General features: G+C 58.6%; 8 protein-coding genes and 1 non-coding gene across 9 annotated transcripts; 4 read left to right on the top strand and 5 right to left on the bottom strand.

Annotated features, from left to right (window-relative positions):
* Positions 1-79: 79 nt before the first annotated feature.
* FA10DRAFT_278825 (putative TOR1-1-phosphatidylinositol 3-kinase) lies at positions 80-7,535 on the bottom strand. The gene is made up of 3 exons (XM_025523492.1): positions 6,961-7,535; positions 6,564-6,895; positions 80-6,507 (listed from the first exon to the last, which is right to left on the bottom strand). Exons 1-3 carry the CDS (start codon positions 7,451-7,453, stop codon positions 151-153), a joined length of 7,182 nt encoding a protein of 2,393 aa, XP_025379417.1. The 5' UTR covers positions 7,454-7,535; the 3' UTR covers positions 80-150.
* Positions 7,536-7,652: 117 nt separating this feature from the next.
* Positions 7,653-9,928, top strand: FA10DRAFT_266016 (hypothetical protein). The gene is made up of 3 exons (XM_025521309.1): positions 7,653-8,101; positions 8,169-8,300; positions 8,365-9,928. Exons 1-3 carry the CDS (start codon positions 7,718-7,720, stop codon positions 9,865-9,867), a joined length of 2,019 nt encoding a protein of 672 aa, XP_025379416.1. The 5' UTR covers positions 7,653-7,717; the 3' UTR covers positions 9,868-9,928.
* A 183-nt stretch (positions 9,929-10,111) lies between these two features.
* On the top strand, positions 10,112-12,715 carry FA10DRAFT_266015 (hypothetical protein). Its single transcript, XM_025521308.1, has 2 exons — positions 10,112-10,533; positions 10,598-12,715. The coding sequence occupies exons 1-2, from the start codon at positions 10,504-10,506 to the stop codon at positions 12,542-12,544; spliced, it is 1,977 nt and encodes a 658-aa protein (XP_025379415.1). The 5' UTR covers positions 10,112-10,503; the 3' UTR covers positions 12,545-12,715.
* FA10DRAFT_266014 (hypothetical protein) lies at positions 12,626-13,810 on the bottom strand. Its single transcript, XM_025521307.1, has one exon. The coding sequence runs from the start codon at positions 13,784-13,786 to the stop codon at positions 12,704-12,706; it is 1,083 nt and encodes a 360-aa protein (XP_025379414.1). The 5' UTR covers positions 13,787-13,810; the 3' UTR covers positions 12,626-12,703.
* Positions 13,811-14,093: 283 nt separating this feature from the next.
* FA10DRAFT_285103 (hypothetical protein) lies at positions 14,094-14,440 on the bottom strand (the record flags this gene model as incomplete). The annotated part of the gene is made up of 2 exons (XM_025523964.1): positions 14,094-14,114; positions 14,177-14,440. The coding sequence occupies 2 exons, from the start codon at positions 14,438-14,440 to the stop codon at positions 14,094-14,096; spliced, it is 285 nt and encodes a 94-aa protein (XP_025379413.1).
* A 415-nt stretch (positions 14,441-14,855) lies between these two features.
* On the top strand, positions 14,856-16,726 carry FA10DRAFT_266013 (putative ATP2-F1F0-ATPase complex, F1 beta subunit). The gene is made up of 3 exons (XM_025521306.1): positions 14,856-15,237; positions 15,319-16,019; positions 16,099-16,726. Exons 1-3 carry the CDS (start codon positions 14,939-14,941, stop codon positions 16,650-16,652), a joined length of 1,554 nt encoding a protein of 517 aa, XP_025379412.1. The 5' UTR covers positions 14,856-14,938; the 3' UTR covers positions 16,653-16,726.
* A 240-nt stretch (positions 16,727-16,966) lies between these two features.
* On the top strand, positions 16,967-18,518 carry FA10DRAFT_228521 (hypothetical protein; the record flags this gene model as incomplete). The annotated part of the gene is made up of 4 exons (XM_025518751.1): positions 16,967-17,061; positions 17,155-17,317; positions 17,390-17,874; positions 17,936-18,518. 4 exons carry the CDS (start codon positions 16,967-16,969, stop codon positions 18,516-18,518), a joined length of 1,326 nt encoding a protein of 441 aa, XP_025379411.1.
* Positions 18,519-18,557: 39 nt separating this feature from the next.
* On the bottom strand, positions 18,558-20,548 carry FA10DRAFT_278819 (actin depolymerizing protein). Its single transcript, XM_025523491.1, has 8 exons — positions 20,430-20,548; positions 20,306-20,366; positions 19,666-20,249; positions 19,525-19,598; positions 19,212-19,460; positions 19,107-19,123; positions 18,996-19,038; positions 18,558-18,916 (listed from the first exon to the last, which is right to left on the bottom strand). The coding sequence occupies exons 1-8, from the start codon at positions 20,471-20,473 to the stop codon at positions 18,774-18,776; spliced, it is 1,215 nt and encodes a 404-aa protein (XP_025379410.1). The 5' UTR covers positions 20,474-20,548; the 3' UTR covers positions 18,558-18,773.
* Positions 20,549-20,646: 98 nt separating this feature from the next.
* Positions 20,647-20,743, bottom strand: FA10DRAFT_t20. The gene has a single exon. It is a non-coding gene; the product is annotated as a tRNA-Gln (tRNA).
* Between the last annotated feature and the right edge of the window lie 279 nt (positions 20,744-21,022).

Below are 21,022 nucleotides of genomic sequence, written 5' to 3'. Positions count from 1 at the left end.
TCATTCGACATTAACAACGCTAACATCAACTCCACGTGGTCCGTCATTCTCTCATTCATGTCTTGGGTCACTCGAGTGAGTCTTTTGATTGATTGTCCTCCAATTGGCACAATACGAACGATACAACTACAACTAGTGAATGAAGCCACTTCACCAGAACGAACACCAACCGATAAAGGCCCCACAGAGATTCTCGAGGCTTGTCGCCTCCTGCACCAGCCTCTGGATCTGGTCCGGCACGCTGAGCTGCACCTCTGGATCGAAATCTCGCCCGTTGAGCTTGGCCCTGATCCTCTCCACCACCTCCAGTGCGCGCTTGTTTCTTACGTCGCCCGCACTGCTCAATCGGTGATGGCCTGCCACCTCGTGCTCGCTCGCATCGGGCGCCTTCTGTTCCACGGACGTGTCGTCCGTGACGAGCCTCCAGCTGATCAAGGGGTCGTGGACAAATGCCTCGAGCAGGGCAAGGACCGACTCCTTGTTGTCTCGCAGAACGCGCATGACAATCTCGCTCGTGATCTTGAACGTGCCCTTGATGCCACCCACCTCCATTGCTTGCACGAGCATCCTCGTGAGCCTGAAGGGGACCTTTTCTGGGAACTTTGGTCGGCTGCAGGCCACTTCGAAACAGTCGCCAAAGTCGATATGGATGATCTGGCCCGTAAGACGGTCCAGCAGAAGGTTGCTCGGATGTCGGTCACCGAGACCCAAAATGTAACCAGCGACAGAAGATGTGGCCAGGGATCGAGTGTAAGCTGTTCGACGCTCCAGCCACGCCTCTGAGTTCCTCGACTTGAGCCAAAGGACACGGTACAGATCCTGGCCCGAGGTGTTGTCGAGCGCGTACTCAAACACCTCGACCTTGTTCATCAGAGGCATGTTGTCATAGTCGGGTGCCATCTGCAGCATGAGGCGGTGCTCGAGATTGAGGAGAATTTTGTGCTGCTCGCGGTATTCCTTGATGAGGACATGGAGCGTGTCGGTATTCTCCACCCATCCAATCATGCCCGTGTTGGGCGAAAGTGGGATCACGGCGTAACGGCGGATCTCGAGGCGGCGCTTGTACGACTCCGAATCGATGGACAGGAGCGTATTGACTAGGCCGAACAGCTGCATGACACGCTCGTCTTGCCGCAGGTCTTCGTGACCCTTGAGAAGGTACTGATAGATGCGACCGTCGCTGCCCCGCATCTTGAGACGCCGAGGCCGCTGTTTAGACGCAATGACGAGTACGATCTGCTCAAAGTTGCCGATGCGCACCACGGGCTGACCCGACTGGTAGGTGCCCGGCACGGCCAGCTCCAAGTCGCGCATCGCCAGGAGCTGCGGGGACACGTACTGCAGGTCGAGCTGCACCGAGTTCGTCGAAGGAAGCTGCTTGCTGATGCGTCGGAACACGTGGTAGTAGATGTCCCAAGCCTGGTTCAAGTCGGCAATCTCGCCATGCTGCCGGTACCTCCTGCCACACTCGCGTGCATCTGCCAGGTCACGGCCGTACGTCTGTGCAAACGACGTCTCTCTGAGCGTCTCCGGGCCCTTCTCCAGCGCTTCGTGCAAGGGCTCCAACGTCGCAAACATGGCGTCGATGTTGTGGTCGGTAAAGTAGAGACGCGATGCCTCCTCGAGCCCTTCGTGCCAGAGCTCGTGCCAGAGAATAGCGACGCGGATCAGCTCATTGGAGACCAGCAGGGCCTGCTCGACGAGCAAGGGACTGTGCTCTCTGACGTTGTCCATGATGCCCATCGCGGCTTGAATGCGCATGTGGCTCGGCGATTTCGCAGCGACGGTCAACGAGTAGACGAGAGCCTGAGGGTGCGCTGCGCCAATATCGGACAGGAGCTCGTTGATGAGTCTGCGCACCTTTGGGCTGGGCGCCGTGATTCTGGCGATGATTTGCGGAATCACCTCGAGCCACGTATCGATGACGACTGTACCGAAGCCCTCCCTTACGGCCTCTGCGACGCTCTCGACGTACCCAAACTTGAACCAGAGCGTGAGGAGGCGCAGCGTGTCCTGCAACGAGTTGCCGCTGGCCAGGGCAATCGAACGGAAGAAGCCCTGGACAGAGGGCACGATACTTGCCGCGATCATCTTGGCAGGCACATTGTCCCCCATTCGCTCGTGGTGCGAAATGACGTCGAAATTGGCCAGCGCCCAGGCGTGCCAGGCCTTGTACCAGTACTTGTCCAGCTCCGTGGCGCGGCGGTACGAATCGATGACGTCGCAGCGGTCGTCGGTGACCCAGTCCTCATTGAGAGCCGACTGCCACTCACCCTGCTTGAAGTAGCAGCGTGCCAGGAGCCTGGCGAACTCTTCGAGGCGCGGTGACGATCGCCAGTCCTGTGGCAGGGGGTTCCCGTGCTCGTCGACGGCGTGCAAACCAAGGTCCTCCGCGAGATTCAGCGTAAAGTCGCGCAGATAGTCCAAGCTCTCGACCCTTGCCCCATTGGCCCACATGAATTTGAGGTGAGCGTAGATGACCTGAGGCGGCGCCTTTGGTCCCAGCGGCGACTGCTGGTGGTCTTGTCCGAGCTCGGCGCTCTGGTCCGGTCCAAGCAGGGAATTGAGCGTCTTTTCGGCCAGGACCATGCGGCCTGACTTGCGACAAAGATTGGCAAATTTGATCCAGGTCGTCGTGTCTTCGGCTGGCGTCAGGACGATGCTTCGAACAGACAGGATGCGCTGCCAGACTTCAACGTCCGGCTGGCAGCCCTTGAGACGCTTCATCCACGTCGACCGAATTGTCGCCTGTCGATCAGGCTGGTCCCAGTAGTCGAGCTTGTAGGCCAAGGCCTCTTCCAGCTCCGAAAGCATCTGTGCCCTCACCATGAGGTCGTACGCTCGGCCGTAGCTCTCGCTGAGAAGGTTCGTCAGCTCTTGGTCGATCGAGTCTCTGGCCTTGGCAATGTGCTTGGCCGACAGGTATCGATTCTTGCGGTCGGCATAGAAGATGGCCTTGAAGTAGTCCTTGCTCTCGTCCTGGCGAATGGCCGAGATGAACTCTTCAATCTCGGACCATTTGTTGAGCGCCACGGCGGCCGCCGCTGCGAGAGGAGCCATCATTCTGCGCTCCTGCTCGACAGCCGCCGCCTGCTTCGAATAGTCGTTCCACCGCTGCCGGACAAGCTCCAAGAGATAATCCCACTCGCCAAGCGCATGCAGGCATCGCATCTGGCCGTACCTCGTCTCCCAGCTCTCTCCTTCGGCCTCGAGCCTCCGCGTGTAAGCAACAAGGGCCTCTTCCCACCGGTGCAACTTCTCCAGCCATTCGGACGATGACTGGGAGCTATTGTCCGTCAGCCCGTGTTCTCGGGCGTACGTCAGGGCTCCAAAGGCAGCATCGGACTGCTGCAGCTTGGTGTTGATGTCAATAAGATCCACAATGATCTGCGCCGACGACGAGTCCGAGAGGAACTCTGCCTCCTTGTAGTGCAGAGCCTTGGCGTACGAGTGGAACTTCAGCGCACGATCGCCCAGGAGGCGGATGTTGATGGGAAGTGCCTTGTCGTCGTGCTCCATGAACTCGGCCAGGTTGAGGAGAGCATGGATGACCGAATCGGGGATATCAGGAGCATCAAAGGCCAGCTCAAGGTTCTTGACGAGGTCGTCTCGGTAGGCATCAAAGAGCTCGGTCCAGCAAGAGACAAAGGCGGCATTGAAAAGGTCGTGGGCCAGCGGCGAGTGGATGTCAGCCAGGGCTCGGCAAGCACGGAGCGCATGCGAAGGCGACTCGCGCATGAACTCAACGGCCATGCGCCGCAGCCATTCCTTCCACTCGTCGCTCGAAGAGACTTTCGACGTGTCCCACGCCTGCTTGAGATGCTGCTGGTTGACAGCCATCTTTGTTGCTTCTGCCAAGGGCGCATCGTCGGCCTTGTCGTCTACGGTGCCATCGACGGGCGCAATGTCTTGGGGCAGCCTCTCGCCGTTGAGGAGCTTGGTCACGAGCTGGTGGTATTTTGTCGAATGGATGTTGTTCTGCGTGAGCACCTTGCTCACCACAGGCACAAATGTCGCATACGAGGGTCCCAGCTGGAATGCCAAGGCTGATAGCGTCTCCATGGCCGCATTGCGCAGGTCGGCATTGGCTGTCGCTGATCCAGCATTAGGGCTATGCAGCACTCGGACCAGAGGATGAATAACCCGCGAGGCATGGTCACAGAAGTTGACCTTTGCCGTCAGCTGGCCCACCGCGACGATGGCTTGCTTGCGGAGCGTAACAGAAGCGTCCTTGCGCTCAAATAGTCTCACAATGACAGGCAAGACCAGATGGAGGTACTCGTCGATGGCGCCGCCAAAGACACAGAAGGCGTGGAGAATGCGCAAGATGGTTGGCTGTCGCTTCATCGTCACTTCGCCCTCGAGCGTCTGGAGCATGTTGGGGAGCAGGATGGGCACAAATGTCTTGAACTCGCCCTCGAGAGCCTTTGCGACGGCCTCGACGAGCGTGACAATCGTCAGCTGCACGTTCGAATTCGGATTCCACATGTCATGGACCAGGTCGAAGATATCGCGGAGGTAGTTGCGGACGTGCTGCTTGATGATCGAGATGAGGATGGCCAGCTGCTGGTAGTAGAACTCAGAGAGGCCGGTAGTGCAGGTTCGAATGACACGGAGGAAGGCGGGTATGATCTGCGGCAGGAAGTTGACGCACTTGAGACCCTGCGTCTTAAACATGTACATGATTGCTTCGATGACGGCGTGGTGGTGCAGGGCGAGTGATGAGTCCTTGAGGATGCCGATGAGGGCATCGATGGCCACATTCTGAAAGTACTCGTCCGACGAGGTTCCGACAGCCATGGCTAGTTCGAAGAGATCGGTACCGCCTCCGATGTTGACATCGGCACTTCCCTCTTCGCCCGGCGCCTCGAGGAGCTTGTATCTGTAAGGATCCAAGGCACCCAGGGTGCCCATCACCCGAATCGTCTCGCGCCGTACATGAGGCGTCGCCTCGGCCCTGAGTATCTTGACAAAGGTGCCAAGCAGAGATCGGTATTTGAGGTAAGGCTCCACGACATTGCCCGTGTTGGACGCTACGAGACCCAATGTTTTGAGTGCTGCATTCCGCTTGAGCATGGGAGCCTGCGCGGAAGGGGCGACAGAGAGCTGCTCGATCGTGAGCTTGAGGAGTTCGCCTGCGTGTGGCGACAGGTCCTCGCCTCCGACTTTAGCGAGCTCGCCGAGGCATTCCATGACCTTGGACGCCACGGACGGATTGGCATCGTCTGCACGAGGGAGCATGACCTCTAGCATCGAGAGAGCATAGGATTTGACGAGACGCTGGGACGCTTTGACGACGCCCGTCAGAAGCTTGGCAGCTTCTTCCTTGTTTCTTGTCGCCGTCGAGTACTCGAGCTCCGTGAGCAGCTGGATCAGGGCCTTGCGCAGCGATGGCATGACATAGGCTGGGTTCTGCTGAGCCAGACGGCCGATGATGGATATGGCCACCTCTCGAACGCGGAACTCTTCGTCGTTCAGGGCAATGAAGAGCGAGCGAACATACTCTGCCTGAGCAAGGTGCTTGTCGAAACGCTCGTGAAGGTTCTCGAGCACCGTCAAGCGCAAACGCGGGTCTGGATCGGCGATGCCCACTGTCATGAGCTTGTCGAGAACGTCGTTGACGACCTCGATGGCATGCATGCTCGTCTGGAAGCAGATGGGGTCCTGCATGAAGAGCTTCGCGCATGTGACCGCTGCTGCCTCGCGCACCACGGCGTGGTCGTTTTCAAAGTACGGCAATGTGCAGTTGCGGACGAATTCGTTGAGGATGTGGCCACTGAAGTCGAACTCGCCCAACGTCTTGAGAGCCACAGTGATGGTCTCGACACTTCGTCCCTCGGCGCCGACCGAAGCATTCACGTCTCTTGTCGCTGCCGCCACTGCTGCAGATGTGCCGTTGGATGCAGTTGCTCTGACACCGAGGTAGGGTGCTCCCAACGGTCTATACGGCTGCTCGATGAGAATCTTTGAGAGCAAGTCGAGGAGGCGACCCTGCACGACGCGCAACAGCGGTTGCACCGACCGTACGATCCTCCCCAAGGCCTGAACGAGCGAGGTGCTGAGACCGCAGGCGAACATGAGGTCGAGAAGCTCGTGCATGTACTTTGTCAAGTGAGGCCCCACGGCCATGGCCAGGTAGCCGATGCAGAAAAAGATGGGCGCCTCGGGCATGGGGTTCTTTTTGCCCTTGGACTGCAGCCCCTCCTTGACACAGGCAAGGATCTGTTCGATGTAGGGCTTCATACGATTGCCCATAGCTGCTGCAACGAGGCCGATCGACTCGAAGGTCTGGGCAACGAATTCGCGCGTTGACCGGTCCTTGTCCTTGCGCAGCTGATCAGTGAGGAGGGCCATGACGCCTGGCAGATGCTGATCACCAAAGTATGTCGGGTCATAGGTTGCCAGCACAGGGACGAGGTTGGTAATAGTGCGCTTGATGAGCGGGTCCCGATGCTTGTGTAGATGGAAGACGAGGGCGCAGATGGTGTGAAATCGGCTCCTCATGAACTGGCTCAGAGGTCAGCAAGAGCAAAGCAGTCAAGCAAGCGGGTCGGCCTACTCACGGTATTTGAGTGCTGGAGCAGCTCCAAGATAGCCAAGAGGCTTCCGTGGACCGTCTCTACAGCCTGTGTCTTGAGACCCTTCTCTGCTTCCTGGTAGATGGTCTCGTACGAATGCACGCCCATCTGCTTCTCGCGCGAGGAGACAATGCCCAGACAGGCGCCCATTGCCTCGGCCGCACCTTCCCTGACGAGCACCCTCGTGTCGCGCAAGGCGACCCAAATTCGATCAAAGACGCGCCCGACGTAGGCGTGGAAGAGATTGGGTACGTTTCTCGCCATCTCCTTGATGATGAGCACCGCCGCATACCTTCCCGACTCATTTCGATCCCCGGCTATAATGATTGCTCGCAGTGGTGAGCTCACAAGTTAAGGCATGCACAGAAAGCGATAAGCTTACCCTGAAGGAAGTCGAGGGCTCTGAGCACCTCGAATTCGATGAACTGCTCGCCAAGCGACGTCGAACCCTTTTTGCAGACGAGGCCCAACGCCTTGCTGGCGGCGATCATGACAGTGGCATCGTTGCACGGCAAGTTGGGCTTCAGGTACTGATAGAAGCGATAGAGCCTTGCGCTGTTGTCCTCGGTCTCTGTGCCCACGAGGGCATCGATGGCGGCGATGCCACCGAGCTTTTCGTAGTTGTGAGGGCTGTGTGCCAAGCCGAAGATGTGGCGATTAAGGTCGTTGTTGAAGTTGTTCAAGAGGTCGCCCTTGAGCTCCGACGAGACGTAGTCGACGTAGGACTTGAGCTCGTCAGCAGCCTGCTGCCTCGATGCCTCATGCTTGCTTTTGAGCTGTTCAATCTTTCGGCGTAGAGCCTCCTGTTGCTGCTCTGCAAAGGCGGCCATGCCAGTCGCAGCCACCAGGTTGGGCGCGGGGCCCGTGGCTGGCATTTTCTTCTCTCTCTCTCTGTGTCAGACTGGCTCCCGCCCAGAGACGTTTCCTTGGTCTGGTGGCCGTCCTCGTCGATGTCCGTCGCCTCTTGTCGCTAAGCCAAATTGCTTCAAGTTGCGATGGCCCGTTCTCCATTTTTTACTACACGTGGGCGAAAAAAGGTCCGAGCGAAGGCGCGCACCCTCGCTCGCGGTTCTTCCCATGGGCTAATCGAGACTCTCATCTTTGCAACCGTCCCCTGCCGTTGCTCCTGCTGCTACACCATGGCGAGCCTGTCGTCGTCGTTGCAAGGGCTAGGAGGAGGAGGTCGCCGTGCCCTCGGCGGCCTCCATCGCCCGACAGTGCTAGCGAGCAGGAGTGCACTCACAAGCCAGCAGGTCGCGACGCCCTGCAGGACGCTGTTCACCCGCCCCAAGCCGAAGTCTTCCGTACGGTCACTTGTCACCGTGACGTTGCTCGGCTTCGCGGCTACCTTTGGCGTTGCCTATCATCTCGACTCGCGCTCCGCTATTCACCGATGGTTCGCTATTCCCGTCTTGCAGGCTTTTACAGACCCGGAAACGGCGCAGAAGCTGGCCGTCAAGCTCCTCTCGCTCGGAGTCATGCCGAGAGATATGGTCGAAGACGATGCACTGCTCGAGACCGAGGTCAGTGTCGATGTCCATCTTTTCGAATAGCTGTCGAGGGGCTGCTATGCTGATGCACTTTCACTAGGTCGCCGGACTGAAGCTCAGTAACCCCATCGGTCTTGCCGCCGGGTTTGACAAGCAGGCCGAGGCCATCGATGGCCTCTTGAATCTGGGCTTTGGCATCGTCGAGGTTGGCAGTGTCACTCCGGAGCCTCAGGTGAGCCTGTCACACTAAGTTCGGATCGGTAACAGGACCAAAGACTGATTGCCGCAACTTTCAGCCGGGCAACGAGCAGCCGCGCTACTTCCGTCTGACCCAGGACCGCGGCGCCATCAACCGCTTTGGCTTCAACTCGGATGGCCACCAAGCTGTCCTCGCTCGTCTGCACCACCGCATTCAGCAGTGGGTTCTGGGACAGTCGACTCTGGCCCAGTCGAGGGTGCCGCTGCCGGACTCTTCGTCAGACGAAGCCCAGCTGCTGGCCCGGACAGAAGCGGGCATCGCAGCCGTGCTCGAGAGAGACGAGGTGCCACGGTCGCTGCGACCAGGCCAACTCCTCTTTGTCAACCTGGGCAAGAACAAGACGAGCGAAGAAGCCAGCGTCGACGACTATGTCAAAGGTGTCAAGACATTGGGCCAGTACGCCGACGCTGTCGTCGTCAACGTCAGCTCGCCCAACACGCCTGGGCTGCGTGGCCTGCAGCGACGAGGCATCCTCCAGGAACTTATGACCAATGTTGTTCGTGCCAGGGATGCTCTCCCTCCGCGGGGCCAGGGCCGCAACCTGCCGATCCTTGTCAAGATTGCACCCGATCTCGACCAGGCGCAGCTGCACGACATTGCTGATGCCGCCCTCGCCAGCGGCATCGACGGTCTCATCGTGTCCAACACGACGGTGCAACGGCCAAAGACGCTCCTCTCCTCACCCGACCTCACAAACGAGAAGGGCGGTCTCTCGGGCGCACCGCTCAAACCGTTGGCACTGCAGGCCCTGACGACGGTTCGTGCAAGGGTGGGCGACAAGATTGCCCTGATTGGCTGCGGCGGTATCCACAGTGGCGCAGACGCCCTCGACTTTGCCAAGGCGGGCGCCAGCGCGATTGAGCTCTACACATCCTTTGGCTACGAGGGTGTGGGCCACCCGCGGCGCGTCAAGGACGAGCTGAGTGCGCTTCTCAGGGAGCAGGGCACGACATGGAAGCAGGTTGTTGGTACAGGCCTGGAGCAGGGCGGGACAAAGCCAAAGGTGCCGAGCAACGAAAAGGAAGCAACGAGGAGCGGTGGGGCAGCCGAGAGGATGGGCGAGGCCGTGGCCAGTGTCAAGAGCGAGCTCGAGGGCCTGAGGCGCTCGCTCGGCATGCCAGAAGAGGACAAGAAGCGGACCGCCGCTCCCTTCTTCCAGCCCGATCCAAACGACAAGGAGTACGTGGGCCTGCTCGACAAGGTGCACGCTGCTCTCGGCCGCAGCGAGGGCGGAAGGGATGACAAGCCAGTGGCAAAGACGTTTGAGGCCGACGACATGACGCGGGCAGAGGCCCTCCGAGCGAGACTTGGCGCCGCGCTGCGCGACCCGAGCGTGCCCGCGAGCCAGACGCTTCTTGGCACGGGCGCGCAAGCGACGACGACGACGATGCCTCCGCAGAGCGGGCGCATCGAGGCTGACGGTCTGACCCAGATTACACCGAGATCGAGCGGCAGCAACTTGACTGCCTATGCAGAGGGAAGGGTCGGCATGGGCGGCAAGGCCGAATTCAACAAAGCTGACCGACAGAGGGTTGTGTAGACTGAAGTTCATTCCCACAATAGCAATACAAGGAGTGTGCAATACAAGGAGTGGTAGCAGCAGCAGCAGAAGTAGCAGTGCCAGTGATAAGGTAGAAAGCAGCGTCGTGAAAAGGACAGGGACGCGCTCGTTGACTTGACGGTGATCTTCTGTTCGAGGGGCGACAGAGATGGCCCAAAGGAAAAAAATAAAAACAAAAACAAAAACAAAGCTCATCTCTTCTCGCCCAGCCTGTTTGTTCAGCGATCTCCACCAACTAGCTGCAACCCGAATTGGCCGACTGGCGCGCCATATCGACAGGAAAAACAACCGCGATCAGAGAAAGCTGCCCGCTTTTCTGGCCCTTGGCGGTGCAACAGAAGGACACATCAGCTGCCAAGGAAAGCTTAGATTGCTGCCTTTTGTAGGCTCCGAACCCGGATCCTCGGTGCTGGGGAGACGCGCCGCGAGAGACGGTGCGTGGGGAGAAAAAAAAAATAGAACGGGTTCAAAGTGTTCTTTGGGTTCCAGCTCGTGCGAGGCGTCTTGGTATAGAATCGACGTCAAACATAGAGTGAAGATCTCTCGGGCCATAGCCACCACAGACGATAGAACGATGAGGCCGTAGTCGACCAGAACGCCTCGGAATATACCACCATGTCGTCGAATCCTCCGGCGAAGCGCAAGGTGAGAAAAGCCTTGCTACAAGAAAAAAAGGACCCGATGCTGACGTGAGATGAGCGAGCAACAGGTCATGGGCCGCATCGACTTGGATGGGGCTCAGACGCCTTCGCCGAAGGCTGTTCCCCACATCGGCAAGGGCAGTGGCGGCATGGGCCCAATGAATGCTGCCCGATCGCCCATCTCGTCGCCGCCGCTGAGTAGGGCTACTACTTCGTCTCACGTACGGGCCAAGGTCGACATGTCTTCGTTGGGGGGTGTCTCAGCGCTGGCCGCCTCTTCATCGGCCAATGCACCACCCATTCATGCAGGCACTGGCAGTGTCGTGAGAAGCCGCCCGCCGAGCTCGGCCTCTGCTGCGTCGTCCACAGTCAACGGCGTAGGCAGGGCTACATCGCCCGCCCTCATCGTTCGTGCAGGGCCCTTCTCCCCGCATACACCGCGGGCAGCCCTGACGACACGGCCAGGCAGCCCGTCAAAGCTTCGGTCAGAAGACGAGGGCTCAGCCGCGCTGCGAAGACCGAGGCTTCGGACGCAGAGCACAGACATGACGCCGCCCGCAGCCAGGATTGCCGGGTCCACTTCCTCGTCGGCCCAGGATACCACGCCTCGATCAAGCCAATACCTCGCTGCAGCGCCTCATCTGGCACAGAATGGTGTCGCGGCCAGGCATGGGAGGGCCCATTCGACCCACGTTGGAGGCGCATCGCCGACGATGATGACAGCAAAGACGAAGGTGGCATCGCTGCAATCGCCACCACCACCAACACAACAACAGCAGCAACAACAACTATTGCAGAGGCGATCTCCATCGCCCGCATCTTCCACCGCATCGTCTGCAAGCAAGTCACCGACGATCGCATCAGCAGCAATGCAGCACGGCCACCCACTGAGGATGGCCAGCGATGATTCGACCGCCTCATCGCTGGATAGGCGAACGTCGTACGGGAGCTCCTCCGTCTCGGCTTCCCGGCCATCGAGCAATCTTCAGACGCCATCGGCATCGTCCTCTCCACCAGCAACGCTGTCCACATCAACACCGCGGACAGTGCCCGGCATCAATGCGCGGTCACGGCCTCCTCTCCTCAACACCTGGAGCAGCCAGTCGGGGTCTGCGAGCACCTCGGAGCCCGTTACGCCTGCTCTCTTGTCACCAGGTGCCTCAGTTGCCACTATGTCACTACATCATCGAAACACTTCTTCAACTCAACAGCACCAAACGTCCTTCAACTTCTATCCGACGACACCGTCTGCCGACTCGGGCCACGTCATCTCGCCCTCGATCGAGTCCAGCGTCGCTTCGCCCCCGCTGGACCCAGCCGAGAGCGAGGCGGCATCCGAGGCTAAACGGAACCGCAAGATTCTCGACCTCGAAATCACAAACAAGAGCTTGCTTGCCATCAATGCCGGGCTCGAAGTGAGCAAGCTCAAGCAGGCCAGAGAGATTCGCGAGCTCAAGCGACGGCTTCGTGAGGCCATTTCTGGCGGCGTCGGTGGTGGTCTTGGCAGAGCTATGGGACTCGGCGCTGAAGGCGGGCTAGGACTTGGCTCAGGTGAGGAAGAAGAGGAAGAAGAAGATGATGATGAGGAGGACGACGAAGAAGACGAAGTGGTGTTCAAGGAGGACGAGGAGCTCGAGGCGGCGCATTCAAGGTGCAAGGGCCTGATTGACGCCATGGTGCAGCGGGCACGCGAGAGCATCCTCCTCAAGGTCGAACTGCCCCCCGAGGTCGTCGCTGCCGCGGCTGACAGCGGGGGAGAGGCAAAGGCGGGCAACCGTGTCCTGCATCCGGCTGAGATTGAGCAGCTCGAAAAGGAGCGGGAGGGCGAGGACGGTCAGGAAGAGGAAGAGGATGACGACGACGATGATGACGAAGAAGAAGAAGACACGAGCAGGATGGAAGGCAGCCATGATACCGCCAGGCCCGAGGAGGACTCGTTTGACAAGGCCGTTCACCTGTGGTCGTCGACGGAGGAGGACAAGACAGAAGAAGGAACAGAGCAGGGCGTTGTTTGATTGATTTGAATGGCCTGTGCCATGCGACCACACCCACCACTCCCCCCATCCCCACCCATACCACAGACACTCTTCGCTTTCTTTCTATTCCCTTTCCCTCCCAGGGGATCCTATTGATACCAGCAGATTATATTTGTATTACATACACACTCCCCAATCTCACCGCTTCCGTGTGCCTCCGTGCTGCTCCTCCTTGAGCCGGTTGATGAGCACGCCTGCGCATGCAACGAGGGCGTCCCTCTCCTCGCGCTCGGCAAATGCACAGCCAGCCCACCGAATCTTGACGTCGGGCCCGACGAGAAAGGAGTAGCCGACGTGCTTGTTGCTGAGCCCGAGGTCGGGCCGCTCCATCTCCATGTTCTGGTTCGAGAGCAGGTAGGTCGACTGGAGCGCCTCTGGGATGCTCTTTCGCAGGCTGGAGAGAAAGAGACCGACGAGGTACGCCTTGAGGCTGTTTTCTTGCAGGTTGATCTGGACCCATTGGAAGTGTCCGCTGGTTTTTCGACTGCTGCTGCTACTACTATTCCCTGCGCTGCCTGCGAGGCCGGGATAGTAGAGAGGCAGGAGGGCCTCTGCAAAGGACTTGGCGTGCTGCTCCGACACCTGGCTGCCCATGATGCTCACGAGCGAGACTCTGCCCTGGAGCATGTCCGTCGTGTGCACGCTGGCCTTGTCCGAGAGCCGGGTGCCCTGGACGTCGGGAAAGAAGCGTGCGCGGTCCTGGCGGATCAGCGTCGCGGGCGCGCGCCACGTCTTGCCGCCATGGCTCTGCATGGCGTGAAAATCGTGAAAGTACCCACGCGTGGCTTGCTGTACGATGATCTTGCGCTTCTCCATCCGACGGTCATAGTCGAGCGCCATCTCGCGCCGCTCGGCCCAGGTGCGCTTCTTGGACGACGGCGCCTGTGCGACGCCAAGTGGCCGCGCAAGCAGGGGCAGCGGCTTCCGGTCCTTTTCGGCATACACTTGCGAGAGCGACGTGGTGAACGACGGCGGTGGCTCGTCACCGCCCTCTGACAGGGGCCCTGCATCGGAGCGTGGCGGTGCGGGCGACGGAGCCTTGGAAGAAGAAGAGGCTGAGGAAGAGGTAGAAGCTTCCTTTGAGCTCGGTGGTAGACCATCGGCAAGACGGCTCGGCGAGGCGTGCAGCAGACGGCGAGACGAGGACGCTGCAGCGCACTTTATCCCGGCATGGCCCGCGTCAAGCTTCAGCGCTCTGAAGCTTGAGGTTGCAGCCCGCATGCTTTGCATCCTTGTGTCTCAGCTTGTCGTGTCGTCGTCGACCACGACAAAATGGATGGGAAGGAAAGCAGCGATCAGGCTAAAAAGAGAGAAGAAACAAAAACTCAAAATCGCCGACTTTCTCAAAGACGCGCGCGCTTTCTTTCTCAGGCTTCCTCTTCCCATCTCATTGCCCTCGTAGCAATGGCAATATGATGGTCGTGCTCGACTTCACGTCAAGCCCACTCAGACTTCAGACTGTTCAAATGCTGATTGGTGGAGTGACAGGCGACTGATGATTTCGCAAGGGATATGCAGGAAGAGCAATTCACCTGCTAAAGTCGTAGACCTGGGAAGAGGACGGGTAGAATCAGAGGATGGTTCCGCACAGCAGACTTCAGAGTTGCCCACCTTCTTGCCATAGTATCCGAGCGCAAGGGTGCTCGCAGCAGAAAGGCCAGCGGGGACAGGTCCCTTGGCGACACGGGGCAGGCTGCTGGCGAGCAAGATGGCGCTCGCAGCCGCGGCGACCTCGTAGCCATAGTCGTGGCCCTGACGAATCCGGTAGCCTGCAGTGGCGTACAGTGCACCGACACCAAGACCGGCCACGATGGAGGGGACACTGCGTGTCTTGGCAAAGCCGATGGCGCCGCCAACGGCGCACAGCGCAGCCATGGTGAAAGCTATCGAGCGTGAATCAGCGAGCTGCAGGGCGCAAGCAAATGGGCGCAGTAGCAATCCTGCATACCTGGGTGTTCAGACTGAACACATTGAGAGATCAGCTCAGGGTCCTTCGTCTCGTCTCCTCGACATGTAAGAGCTGTCTGTACCACTCACCATCTTGAGTGGTTGCAACGTAAGGTAGTCTTGCACGTCGGTTGGTGCGCACGACGTCGACTACCGGTACTGCTTGCCTGGCCCATGCGAAGAAGCTCACGTGAGAAAGATAAATTCCACGTGTTGAAATCTGATGGCGGAAAAAGACCAGCTCTGCGGATGCAGCAAGACTGAAAAAGTGCCTACGGACGGGTTGAGCCGGCTTCGCCTGGGCGGGCGCCAGCAGCTAGGCGAGCGAGGGCCTGCCGTCACGTTTCTTCTCTTTCCTTCGCTTCTCCCTTTGCCTCTTTCTCCTTTCCCGTCCTCCCTTCTCCTTCCCTGTAGCCCCCCTTCACCATGCAGGTTCCTTTCCGCGCTGCTCTGCGCACCGCCTCGCGCGTGTCGCCAGCATCGGCTCTCCGGCCCCAGGTGGCTCGGTCGGCGGCCGCCTTCCAGCCTCGCCCCTTCTCGTCCTCGGCTAGCCTCTCGGCCCTCCACGGTCAGATCCAGGCCGTCGTTGGCCCAGTCGTCGACTGCCACTTCCCCGACGCTGACAAGCTCCCCGCTATTCTCAACGCCATCGACGTTGACCTGCCCGAGGGATCGTCGCGCCTCGTTCTCGAGGTCGCTCAGCACCTGGGTGAAAACACGGTCCGGTAAGTTGCGATAGAGGAAGAAAGAAAAAAAAATCAAGAACACGCACAAGCATGCTCACATGGGTCTCGCTGCTTTGACAGAACCATTGCCATGGACGGTACCGAGGGTCTCGTCCGTGGACAGAAGGTCACCGACTCGGGCCTGCCCATCCAGATCCCCGTCGGCCCTGGCACGCTCGGCCGTATCATGAACGTCATCGGTGACGGCATCGACGAGCGCGGACCCATCAAGGGCAAGAAATTCGCGCCCATCCACGCCGAGCCCCCGGAGTTCATCGAGCAGTCGACCGAGGCCGAGGTTCTCGAGACGGGTATCAAGGTCGTCGACCTCCTCGCCCCCTACGCCCGTGGTGGAAAGATTGGTCTGTTCGGTGGTGCCGGTGTCGGCAAGACTGTGCTCATTCAGGAGCTCATCAACAACATCGCCAAGGCCCACGGTGGTGTCTCGGTCTTCACCGGTGTCGGCGAGCGCACGCGTGAGGGAAATGACCTGTACCACGAAATGATCGAGACGGGTGTCATCAACCTCGATGGCGAGTCCAAGGTCGCCCTCGTGTTCGGTCAGATGAACGAGCCCCCGGGAGCCCGTGCCCGTGTCGCCCTGACTGGTCTCACCATCGCCGAGTACTTCCGTGACGAGGAGGGACAGGACGTGCTTCTCTTCATCGACAACATTTTCCGCTTCACCCAGGCCGGTTCCGAGACGTCGGCTCTCCTCGGTCGTATTCCCTCGGCTGTCGGTTACCAGCCCACGCTTTCGACTGACATGGGTGCCATGCAGGGTGAGTTTTTCGAATTGTCTACCGTGGTACAGTCTTTTCTCCCTTTTCACTGTTGCTGACTTTCCCCTCCTCGGTTCAGAGCGAATTACCACGACCAAGAAGGGATCCATTACCTCGGTCCAGGCCGTCTACGTGCCCGCCGATGACTTGACTGACCCTGCCCCCGCCACCACCTTCGCCCACCTGGACGCCACCACCTCGCTCTCGCGTGGTATTGCCGAGCTGGGTATCTACCCCGCCGTCGACCCCCTCGACTCCAAGTCGCGAATGCTTGACCCCGCGATCGTCGGCCACGAGCACTACAACGTCGCCACGGGCGTCCAGAAGCTGCTCCAGGACTACAAGTCGCTCCAGGACATCATTGCCATTCTGGGTATGGACGAGCTGAGCGAGGAGGACAAGCTCACCGTCGAGAGGGCCCGAAAGATGCAGAGGTTCATGAGCCAGCCTTTCGCCGTCGCCCAGGTCTTCACGGGTATCGAGGGCCGCCTCGTCTCGCTCAAGGACACTGTCCAGGCGTGCAAGGAGATCCTTGCCGGCCAGCACGATTCGCTGCCCGAGGGTGCCTTCTACATGGTTGGTGGCATTGACGAGGCCAAGGAGAAGGCCCAGAAGATTGCCTCGGGCAACTAAATGTCGTTAGATACAAAACAACCACACACACACACTCAATTGACTTGGACGAAATGTTAACATAAGCAAGGAGGTTGTACCGTACCGTTCTGATCTGTGCGTGCCTGTTGTGTTTTGTGACATCGAAGCGGAGATCGCATCGGATGAAGAAGACCGAGGAGGGCTGGGCTTGCACTGCTTTTGTTTCTCACGTGTGGTGTTTTTCTAAGAAAGAGCCCAAACAAGCTCTAGCTGCTCGCTCGTTCGCGTTTTTACCCAGACAAGGCGCGCGGCGGAAAAAGGGATCGAGGACCACACACACACGACCAGGAACCATGGTGTCTACCCGGAGCGACTCGTCGGCATCTTCGTCCATGACGGCCAGCTCGCCCGTGCCCTCGTCTCTGTCGGCGCTGAACCCGCCGCCGAGGTCGTCGGCTTCCACCTCCAACGGCCATGCCGCTGCGAGCCACACGGCGGCTGGTACAGACGCTGCGTCACAGAAAAAGGCCGCCGCTGACAGTCGACCCTCGTTTGGGATGCGCGCCCGGTCGGCATCGCTCCAGAAGGGCGCGGCCGTGCTCAAGGCTCTGGCGCGTGCGCCAGAGGATCCAGATTACGAAGTCGATGATGAAGACGGGACAGGGGCGGACAAGAACGAAAGAGACAGTGGCTACGCAGATGAGGTGGGCGAGGCCGACGTGGGTCGCGTGCCGGGGCCCGGGAACGGCAGGGCAATGACAGACAAGGAAGACGAGGAGGAGGCTGGGCTCAGCGAGGAGGCCAAGCAGGCCGGGAGAGCGAACCGCGAGGGGCTCAGACGGCGCGGTGAACAGAGGCAGGTGGAGAAGCTCGTGGGGAAACGATCCAAGTCGTCCACCTCGTCGATTCCCAAGAGGCCATCGGCCTCCAAGACGGGCAGCCACCAGTCGTCAAAGTCATGGGAGATTCCCCGCAAGATCTTTCACAGCAGCATTGGTTTCCTCGTCCTCTATCTATACCTGAGCCACACGGATCTGAGCCTCATCGTGCGCAACCTCGCCATCTTCCTGGGCATCGTCATCACGGCCGATGTGCTCCGGCTCAACATTCCCTGGTTCGAGGGCGTGTACGAAAAGGTGCTCGGGTTTCTCATGCGAGAGGCCGAAAAGGAAAAGGTCAACGGAGTCGTCTGGTACCTCGTCGGCGTCATTACATGCTTGCACTTGTACCCGGCGGACATCGCCTGCGTTTCGATCATGATGTGAGTTGCAGCCGAAGTTGCGTAGAAGGTATAGCGACTGACACATGATCACGACGAGCAGTCTCTCATGGGCCGACACATCTGCCTCCGTCTTTGGGCGTCTCTATGGCTCCAAGACGCCCCCACTTCCGTCGCCACCTTTTGCGACCCGCAAGAGCACCGCGGGTTTCCTTGCTGCCATCGTCGCAGGCACCTTGACCGCCGCCGTCTTTTGGGCAACGCCCATCGCGTCTTCGGGCATGCGAGCCGAGGGGCTCTCCATCGCCCATGATCCTACTGCCTCGGTGCGGCACGCCGTCCTGGGCACCTCTATCGCGCCTGGAAAGACCGGCACAGGGTGGACAGGGTGGGACTGGGGCTTCCGGCCCTCTGCCCCGGAGAAGTTCCTCGCCTTTTCTTCCTCTTCGCTGCGTGCTGGCGGGCTCAGCAGAATCATTCCTAAAAACATCGGCGCGTCAACGAGCGGCGTCATGGCTCTGCCCATTCCTCTCCTCTGCCTCGCCAGCGGCATTGTTGCAGGTGTGGCGGAGGGCTTGGAGCTGGGCGGCGTGGACGACAATCTCAGCCTTCCCATCCTCAGTGCCATGGGCATCCATGCCACACTCGTCTCGTGGGGTTGGTTCGCGTCAACCTTCCTTCGATGACGACATACACCATCTCCCCTCACACAACCACAAGAAACAGTCTTAACAGATTCTCTCTTCTTACCCTTTTCGTACCTCCTTGGAAGACAAACACTTCCTAACAAGTTCTTTACCCCTTCTTTCCTCTGCACACCTCGGCGCGAGCGCCTTTCCTCTTCTTCTTCCTTTCCTTTCAATTTGTGCGCGATAGAATCTTCCTATCCAAGAAGAACAAATGATGAAACCAAAAGACATTTGCCCCCATCCCCTCGATGGTTACTTTGCCTCGAGGTCTTTCCAGAATGCTGCTGGTTCCTTGCCCTGCTTGACGGTGGCCAATGGCGTAAGGTGGGCCTGCGCTTCGACCTGCTGATCTTCGAGGCTGCGCACATAGGCTTGCCCGACCTTGATCCACATTGCTATTTTTCATGGAACGCACAAGGGTAAGTACTATGGAAGGGACAGATACGATGGAGAAGGGAATATAGAAGGACTCACATTTCTCGGCTTTGCTCGCTTGAGAGCCTTGCCAGACCCAAATCTTTTCCAGAGAGAAACGATGGTGAGCTGAAATGGGAATTCAGAAGGGAACATGACAAAGCGACTCACATGCAGGCCCGTGTCCACTTCAATTACACATCGTCACAAGCAGTGTCTCGCAATTGTCAGAGAAGCCCCCTAAAAAGCATAGATGTAACAGAGACAAAGACTCACAGAGGAAGACGTCGTTGCCGTCAAGGTCAGATCGCTGGATCTCGTTACCGTTCCTGACGAGATCGAACAGAAGCTGGCCGCTTGCATCGCTAAGTCTATACAGCCTCCGAGGTCGCCTAAGAGCAGAGTCAGAAGCCAAGGCCGATGTCGCACTGGTAGGATGGGGCGTCTGGGAGGTTGTGATGGGAGGTGTGTTGACGTCGCCGCCAAGCTGCTCGATGATGAGGTGCGAGCGGGAGTCGGTTTGTGCTGTTAGGGGCGCTTGTGAGTATGTGCGCGATGGCTTTAGAAAGGACAAAGGGGATCGACATACCCAGGACCTCGGTGTCAATCTTCTTCTCCAAGGTCATATCATGTACAACCTCTGCTGCCTTTGCCTTTTCGATCCTGTAGTTGTGTAAAGGTCAGCGCACAAGCCTTACTTTCCCAGCCGCAGAAGAGACAAGAGGCTCACGGACTGCATTTGCGGCCCTGCCAGACCCAGATCTTCTCGCCTTGGTCGATAATGAAGACGTCGTCTTCGTCGAGGCTCTTCCATGTCGGCTCTACCTCGTAAACCATCGTTGCTGTCCTGCCCGATGGCGTCTGACCTTGGGGAGCCTTGACGACGCGGAAAAGTCGAAGAACACTCTCCGGCTTCTTTGCCTCAACATGAGTGAAGCCAGATCGCACACCCCCAGACAGGATTGTGATTCTTGGGAACAGACGGAGAAAGTCGCTCGAGGGCTGAGCCTGCAACTCTCGATGCTGCGTCGCCGCACCCTTGAGAAACTCGTCGAGCTCCACCGTCTTGTAGGCTGCGGTGCCTGCTTCGTCCTGCGAAGTCTTGCTGCCAAGCCAGAAGAAAATGTCGTGGGAGAGCTCTTCTTGTTGGCCGACCTTGTAGGATCGGAGGACGATGTAGCTGTCCCCTTCGTAAAAGTCGCCAACCCTCTGACGAGGCCAGGGCACCACTTGAAAGTCTTCGATGCGCCAGACAAAGAGGCCATCGACTTTGCCGATGGTACCGTTATTCCATGCCGGCTCGGTCGAGGCAGACTATCAAGCTGTTTATTAAGCAAGCAAGGAGTGGTGAAATCAGGAGGGGAGCTCACCTTGTATTTGACCTTATGGTCGAGGTCTGAGCCGATCAGCTCGACGTTGCTGTCCTTGACGCTGCAAGCGCGAGCCATTCTTTGAGTATTTACGAAGGCATACTCTTCGTCCTTTCTCACTCACTCGTACGTCTTGAGATGTGTAAGTCCTTCGTGAGGGGTCGTCATTGCGCTGGATCGAGGTTTCGAGGTGTCGAAGTGGTGAGGTGAGAAGACACCAGGCTGGCTGCACGGACCGCCAAAAAGTAAGTTCTCGTGTTCCCGAGGGGCCAAAATTGCACAGCCCTAAGTCTTATTTCACAGCACACACGCAAAGAATGGTCAAACTGGACGCCAAAAATAGGTCTTACTGGGATTCGAACCCAGGTTGTTGGTAGATGAGCCTTACTGTGTTTTTGTTTCAAAAACCAACGTCTTAAACCGCTGGACGATAAGACCCTCATCGCGGATAATCTGCACCTCGTGCTGTATGTATACTTGCGAGCTTTTGTGGACGCTTTGTTTGCCAAGCCACGACTTGAGTTGGTCTTTTTGGAAACAGAGAGTTTAAAAAATTAGGGGGCCAAAAGGCAGTGCTCTCGGCGGCATTGCGCGCGACATCAAGGCGTGTCGCTTGTTCCATTCTTCCTTCCATCACTATCATCACCCTATCAACACCCTATCAACACCCAACAAGAACACAACGAAAACACAGCTGTCCTTTTGAAACACCCGGAT

Source organism: Acaromyces ingoldii, assembly GCF_003144295.1.
Source record: "Acaromyces ingoldii strain MCA 4198 unplaced genomic scaffold FA10scaffold_2, whole genome shotgun sequence".
Classification (NCBI taxonomy): domain Eukaryota; kingdom Fungi; phylum Basidiomycota; class Exobasidiomycetes; order Exobasidiales; family Cryptobasidiaceae; genus Acaromyces; species Acaromyces ingoldii.
This window is presented reverse-complemented; position numbering and strand designations above follow the sequence as displayed.

Bases quoted from the DNA above. Each gene is read 5' to 3' on its own strand.
- FA10DRAFT_266013 (XM_025521306.1), top strand. From the start codon at position 14,939: ATGCAGGTTCCTTTCCGCGCTGCTCTGCGCACCGCCTCGCGCGTGTCG. The intron at 15,238-15,318 runs GTAAGTTGCGAT...CTGCTTTGACAG, and splicing joins CTGGGTGAAAACACGGTCCG to AACCATTGCCATGGACGGTA. The intron at 16,020-16,098 runs GTGAGTTTTTCG...TCCTCGGTTCAG, and splicing joins TGACATGGGTGCCATGCAGG to AGCGAATTACCACGACCAAG.
- FA10DRAFT_278825 (XM_025523492.1), bottom strand. From the start codon at position 7,453: ATGCCAGCCACGGGCCCCGCGCCCAACCTGGTGGCTGCGACTGGCATG. The intron at 6,896-6,960 runs GTAAGCTTATCG...CAATCATTATAG, and splicing joins AGCCCTCGACTTCCTTCAGG to CCGGGGATCGAAATGAGTCG. The intron at 6,508-6,563 runs GTGAGTAGGCCG...CCTCTGAGCCAG, and splicing joins TGCTCCAGCACTCAAATACC to TTCATGAGGAGCCGATTTCA.
- FA10DRAFT_266015 (XM_025521308.1), top strand. From the start codon at position 10,504: ATGTCGTCGAATCCTCCGGCGAAGCGCAAG. The intron at 10,534-10,597 runs GTGAGAAAAGCC...AGCGAGCAACAG, and splicing joins ATCCTCCGGCGAAGCGCAAG to GTCATGGGCCGCATCGACTT.
- FA10DRAFT_278819 (XM_025523491.1), bottom strand. From the start codon at position 20,473: ATGACGACCCCTCACGAAGGACTTACACATCTCAAGACGTACGA. The intron at 19,599-19,665 runs GTGAGCCTCTTG...ACACAACTACAG, and splicing joins CAGGGCCGCAAATGCAGTCC to GATCGAAAAGGCAAAGGCAG. The intron at 18,917-18,995 runs GTGAGTCCTTCT...CATGAAAAATAG, and splicing joins AGCGAGCAAAGCCGAGAAAT to CAATGTGGATCAAGGTCGGG.
- FA10DRAFT_266014 (XM_025521307.1), bottom strand. From the start codon at position 13,786: ATGCGGGCTGCAACCTCAAGCTTCAGAGCGCTGAAGCTTGACGCGGGC.
- FA10DRAFT_266016 (XM_025521309.1), top strand. From the start codon at position 7,718: ATGGCGAGCCTGTCGTCGTCGTTGCAAGGGCTAGGAGGAGGAGGTCGC. The intron at 8,102-8,168 runs GTCAGTGTCGAT...CACTTTCACTAG, and splicing joins ATGCACTGCTCGAGACCGAG to GTCGCCGGACTGAAGCTCAG. The intron at 8,301-8,364 runs GTGAGCCTGTCA...CGCAACTTTCAG, and splicing joins GTGTCACTCCGGAGCCTCAG to CCGGGCAACGAGCAGCCGCG.